At 41.3% G+C, this 6,483-nt stretch overlaps 1 protein-coding gene across 3 annotated transcripts in view; it reads left to right on the top strand.

Moving 5' to 3' along the window:
* The window catches only part of PRPF3 (pre-mRNA processing factor 3), a 36,887-nt gene that overhangs the window by 22,833 nt on the left and 7,571 nt on the right, over window positions 1-6,483 (top strand). For all 3 annotated transcript variants that reach the window (XM_037744925.1, XM_017546377.2, XM_017546378.2), the window contains 5 exons: window positions 1,734-1,877; window positions 2,595-2,694; window positions 2,867-2,980; window positions 5,330-5,448; window positions 5,722-5,805. In XM_037744925.1, the coding sequence (XP_037600853.1) occupies window positions 1,734-1,877; window positions 2,595-2,694; window positions 2,867-2,980; window positions 5,330-5,448; window positions 5,722-5,805 (561 nt within the window). The remainder of the gene's footprint in view (window positions 1-1,733; window positions 1,878-2,594; window positions 2,695-2,866; window positions 2,981-5,329; window positions 5,449-5,721; window positions 5,806-6,483) is intronic.

Here is a 6,483-nt window from a genome sequence, read left to right as displayed (position 1 = left end):
GGCCTCCCAAAGTGCTGGGATTACAGGCTTGAGCCACCGCGCCCGGCGACAGTATCTTTCAATAAGTTTAAAAAGTGGTTTGAGATCTTAATATAAATTATGGCCACGCCCAGTGGTAAATCCTTCTGTCTACAAAAAATGAGCTGGCATGGTGGCATGCATGTGTAGTCCTAGCCACTTGGGAGGCTGATGAGGGGGTGGATTGCTTGAGCCCAGGAGGTAGAGATTGTATTAAGGTGTGAACACGCCTCTACACTACAGTTTGGGTGACAGAGAGAGACCCTGTCTCAAAAACAAAGCAAAGACAATACAATTTGTAATAGTCACTGAAATTTACTTAACTAGATTCTACTTAGCTGTTATCAGTGTGAATCATTAGAATAAGAATGTGGGGTTTTTGTTTTTTGTTTTACTTATTTTTAAGTATTTTACTTTTATTTATTTATTTTTTATTTTATTTTATTTTTTTTATGATGGAGTCTTGCTCTGTCGCCCAGGCTGGAATGCAGTGGTGCAATCTTGGCTCACTGCAACCTCCCATTCCCCAGGTTCCAGCAATTCTTCTGCCTCCATCTCCTGAGTAGCTGGGACTACAGGCTTGAGTCATCATACCTAGCTAATTTTTGTATTTTTAGTAGAAATGGGGTTTCATCATATTGGCTAGGCTGGTCTCAAACTCCTGACCTTGTGATCCACCTGCCTAGGCCTCCCAGAGTGCTGGGGTTACAGGCATGAGCCACTGAGGCCAGCCTAATTTTTTTTTTGAAATGGAGTTTCTCTCTTGTCATCCAGGCTGGAGTATAATGGTGCAATCTGGGCTCACTGCAACCTCTACCCCCTGGGTTTAAGCAATTCTCCTGCCTCAGCCTACCAAGTAGCTGGGATTATAGGTGCCTGCTACCACACCCAGCTAATTTTTGTATTTTTAGTAGAGACAGGATTTTGCTATGTTGGGCATGCTGGTCTTAAACTCCTGACCTCAAGTGATCCACCCACCTTGGCCTCCCAAAGTGTTAGGATTACAGGCATGAACCACCACACCTGGCCCTAATTTTGTTTTCTATATTTGTCAGGTATCATTTGATGAAGGGATTTAACAACTTAAAGGAAAACAACTAAGAACACTACTTAATAAAGATAAGAATTTTTTTAAGAACATTGCCATAGTGCCTTGGCCTGAACTGATTTTAATCTTACTGATCTCTTATTAATTAATGAGTTTTCTTCATTCTTTATTTAAAGTTTCAATTTTTTTTTTTTTTTTTAACATAAAATGTTTATAGTAGAGTCGGATCTCACTTTGTTGTCCAGGCTGGTCTTGAACTCTTGGGCTCAAGTGATCCTCCCACCTTGGCCTACCAAAGTGCTAGAATTACAGGCATAAGCCACTGTGCCCAGCCTAAAGTTTCTTTTAATGATATTGATATTTACCTTGGTCTCTTTAATATTCTTATTGCTGGCTGGATTCAGTGGCTCATGCCTGGCCAACATGGTGAAACCCCGTCTCTACTAAAATACAAACATTAGCAAGGCATGGTGGCATGTACTCGTAATCCTACAGGAGGCTGAGGCAGGAGAATCGCTTGAATCGGGGAGGCAAAGGCTGCAGTGAGCTGAGATCATGCCATTGCACTCCATCCTGGGCGACAGAGTGAAACTCCTTCTCAAAAAGAAAGAAAATATGTGTATATATATTCTTATTGCTTTGGTATACTAATTTTTCTGCCTGACAGTTGACAATGATACACCAGTTACTCTGGGAGTATATCTTACCAAGAAGGAACAGAAAAAACTTCGGAGACAAACAAGGAGGGAAGCACAGAAAGAGCTACAAGAAAAAGTCAGGCTGGGCCTGATGCCTCCTCCAGAACCCAAAGGTACATTTCTTAGTGGCCTCTGCTGCCAAAAAGGATGGCAAGTTTATGTCTTTAATTCTGGAGGAACTTTAACATCTCTATATTTGGGTGATTTCTGTTTCTAAGAATCATTCTTGGAGTCTTTTTTTCTCCAAGTTTTCTACCATCTTTTCATATTAAGATAGGTCAACACATTCATTACAGAGGCCATTTAAGGCTTATTTTTAAGTATACTGATTATACAACACTCTGGTTTTCCTGGAAGAATACAGGTCTTAAAATTCATTAAGATAGTAGTTGCAATATTTGTGTAGAATTTTTATGTACATAATTCTTAATGTTTTAATTTTTACAATGAAAGTATAGGATAAAAATCTTGCTCCTGTAGTTACGTTCTCATTCAGCAATATTTTGAGTGAACAACTGTTATGTATAAGCTCTTTTACTGGGTGCTGTGATCAGTGTGAAAAATATGAAAGAAATTAAGTTCTACATTTACAAAGTTCCTTCATAAATTTTCGGATAATATAAATGCATGCCGATTCTTGAACTTAATTGTGTGAACTGCAAATGCTGAAGTGATTGGGTGGGATTTTCAAGGTAGAAGGTATTGGAGGAAGTGAGTTTAGAGCAGAGATTTGAAATGGGTAAATCATATGAATTGGTATGGAAGAGATAACAAGTTACCCAGCTGCAGAAGTGACTTCAAAGATTGATCGTTGTCCTTTTTCACTGCAGTGAGAATTTCTAATTTGATGCGAGTATTAGGAACAGAAGCTGTTCAAGACCCCACGAAGGTAGAAGCCCATGTCAGAGCTCAGATGGCAAAAAGGCAGAAGTAAGTGCCATGGGATTGGGTGGAAACCCCGGGCAAGTACCTTTCCCAAACTCTTCTGGGGGATCCACATTTGGAGGGAGGGGAGAGTCCTCCGTTGCTCTCTCTTTCCCTCAGCCCTGCCTCTGATCTTCAATGCCTTTCTCACTTGTGGATGTCCTTCCTGTCACGACAGAGCGCATGAAGAGGCCAACGCTGCCCGAAAACTCACAGCAGAACAGAGAAAGGTCAAGAAAATTAAAAAGCTTAAAGAAGACATTTCACAGGGGGTACACATATCTGTATATAGGTAGGTGTCCATACTGGGCCAATCTTCCCCTTAGAATTACTAAAACATTTTCCAAGGGCATGAGGCAGAATCACTGTGGCCTAAAAGCATACCTAATACCAGTTCCTACTCTCTTTTAATGTCCCTAGTCTGGATCAAGAGCTAGTAAATCTTTTATAAAAGTGAGGGTTAGTGACTTATGTTTATGGTTATCCAATTCTTCCGTCTCAAGTCTTTTTTTTACCAGGATGTTAGCTCTGAAAAGTGAACACATCAATATACTTGTTTAGGCCAAGATGTGAACTAAAGATTGTATGTCCTTTGAGAACTATAATCATCCTATCTCCTTTTTTTTTTTCCATCTTTTTTTAAAACTACTCTGAGTTTGCTACCAGCATCCATGGAAGCATTACAAATTTCTTTCCTCAAGTCACATCCTTACCCTGATGTATTGCTGTAATGGTTTCATCCTCACTCTAAAATTCATTTTATATGCTGTAAATATTTTTCTACCTTTGTGTTGATTTAATGTTGTTATTCTTTTATGTTGAGTACACATGCATCTTCTTTTTTTTGTTTGTTTGTTTTTTGAGACAGTCTTACTCTGTCGCCAGGCTGGAGTGCAGTGGTGCAATCTTGGCTCACTGCAACCTCCACCTATCCTGCCTTAGCCTCCTGAGTAGCTGGAACTACAGAAGGGTGCCACCATGCCTGGCTAATTTTTGTGTTTTTAGTAGAGTTGGGGTTTCACCTTGTTGGCTAGAATGGTCTTGATTTCTCGACCTTGAGATCCGCCCACCTCAGCCTTCCAAAGTGCTGGGATTACAGGCATGAGCCACCATGGCTGGCCGTGTATCTTCTATTTTTAAAATGTGCTTACTTCTATTAACTAGTTCTTTTTTAAAAAAACAAAACAAAACAGGGTTTCACCATATTGGTCAGGCTGGTCTTGAACTCCCAACCTCAGGTGGTCTACCCGCCTTGGCTTCCAAAGTGCTTGGATTACAGGCGTGAGCCACCACGCCTGGCCTTAACTAGTTCTTTATTATAAAAGTGGTACGTTATTACAAAAGTAGTGAATGCTTATTAAGATTTAAAAAAAATTGCTGGGCACTGTGGCTCACGCCTGTAATCCCAGCACTTTGGGAGGCCGAGGTGGGTGGATCATAAGGTCAGGAGATCGAGACCATCCTGGCCAACATGGTGAAACCCCATCTCTATTAAAATCCAAAAATTAGCTGGGCATGGTGGCGTACACCTGTAATCCCAGGTACTTGGGAGGCTGAGGCAGGAGAATTGCTTGAACCTGGGAGGCAGAGATTGCAGTGAGCTGAGATTGAGCCATTGCACTCCTGCCTGGTGACAGTGCAAAACGTTGTCTCAAAAAAAAAAAAAAAAAAAAAAACCAGTCAGGTGTGGTGGCATGCTCAGGAGGCTGAGGCAGGAGAATCGCTTGAACCAAGAAGGTGGAGGTTGCAGTGAGCCAAGATTGTGCCACTGTACTCCAGCCTGGGCGACAGAGTGAGACTTTGTCTCAAAAAAAAAAAAAAGATTAGAAAAAATTATCTGACAATACACTTACTCAAAATGTCCTCTCTCTATTCTCTGATCCCTTAGAACCACTGTCTTTAGGTAATTGCTATTAACAGTTTTTTACATATCCTTCTAGAAAATTTTCATGCCTGTATAGTGATCATATATATTTATTTATTTATTTATTTATTTATATTTTTTGAGACAGAGTCTTGCTTTGTTGCCCAGAATGGAGTGTAGTAGCACAGTCTTGGCTCACTGTAACCTCTGCCTCCTGGGTTCAAGCAATTCTCCTGCCTCAGCCTCCCGAATAGCTAGAATTATAGGTGTGTGCCCCCACGCTCGGCTAATTTTTTGTATTTTTAGTAGAGATGGTGTTTCCCCATATTGGCCAGGCTGGTCTTGAACTCCTGACCTTGAGATCTGCCCACCTCGGCCTCCGAAAGTGCTGGGATTACAGGCATGAGCCACCGCGCCCAACCGAGTGATCCTATAAGGACCTAGAGGACAGAAAAATTTGTAGATCTTTATATTGTCAAGAATAATGAGATTGTAAATATTTTTGGATGATAGTAAATACCTCTCCCTGATCCTTAGAGTAAATTTTGGTTACCTGCTGTTGTATGTATAAAGTCCTAGACTTTGAAGAAATACAAGATTGTGGAAATGTTTCTAGACTCATCAACTCTACCTTTTAAGCATTCATCTATTTGTTTACTCCAGAGGCCTTTGTTTATAGAGAGGAAACCATTTTGGATTCATCTGTTTACTTGCCACTCCATTCAGGCAGCTGCTGATACTAAAATGGAAGACATAACTAAACTTTCCCTTCTCCAGAGTGCGAAATTTGAGCAACCCAGCCAAGAAGTTCAAGATTGAGGCCAATGCTGGGCAACTGTACCTGACAGGGGTGGTGGTACTGCACAAGGATGTCAACGTGGTAGTAGTGGAAGGGGGTGAGTCTGAAAAACTTGAGGGATACTATCCCCCAGACAACCCTAGGCTTAGAGTGACTAGCATTGTGGGGAGAAAGGAGAAAAAGAGTATTTTAGTGTCACGTCTGATATTCTAGGTCTCTGCTTCTGTGTTCATTGGAGTAGAAGGCCCTAAAATGTGTTGCTTGGGATTAATTCAACTACCACATTAATGTCTGAGCATTAGATGAGCTCAGAGGTTCTTTCTGCCCCATCATCTTCCACAGTTCTGGCAAAATTCTTCTCTGTTTCCAGGCCCCAAGGCCCAGAAGAAATTTAAGCGTCTTATGCTGCATCGGATAAAGTGGGATGAACAGACATCTAACACGAAGGGAGATGGTGAATGGGGGTTAGAGGGGATTAAGTGGGAGAGCTGTGGGAGGTGGGGATGGTGCATCTGTCCGTTCATCTTATTCCTTCCCTATGACACTCTTGCTAACACTAGACTTGTGTTCAGGAAATTTAGAAAGACCCATTTAAACTTTGAGCCTCCTAGACATTCATACAGTGTTTACTACATGATTATATGCATGAGTGATAAAGTTATTTTTTTGCTTATCACTTAAGGCTTTTCTACCAGCTGGTTTCTGTGTCTGTCCTGAATCTGAGTACTGGTTACGTGAATTTATTCAGTATTTGAAAATTCAGCAAGCAGCTAGGCATGGTGGCTCATGCCTGTAATCCTAGCACTTTGGGAGGCTGAGGTAGGCAGATTGCTTGAGACCAGGAGTTTGAGACCATCCTGGGCATGGTGAAACCTCATCTCTACAAAAAGTACAAAAATTTGTAGAGTGTGGAGGCACACAGCTGTATTCCCAGCTACTCAAGAAGCTGAGGGGGGAGGATCACTTGAGCTTGGGGAGGTCAAGGCTGCAGTAAGCTGTGATCGTGCCACTGCAATCCAGCCTGGGTGACAGAATGAGACCGTCTCAAAGAAAAAGCAAATTAAGTAAGCTATACATTCATGTGTACAGTGTCTGTATTATATTATTCTTTGATCTTTTTTTTTTTTTTTTT

This window comes from Cebus imitator, unplaced genomic scaffold (assembly GCF_001604975.1).
Source record: "Cebus imitator isolate Cc_AM_T3 unplaced genomic scaffold, Cebus_imitator-1.0 Scaffold188, whole genome shotgun sequence".
NCBI lineage: Eukaryota > Metazoa > Chordata > Mammalia > Primates > Cebidae > Cebus > Cebus imitator.
Note: the sequence above shows the minus strand (reverse complement) of the source record. Positions and strands in the feature narration are given on the sequence as shown.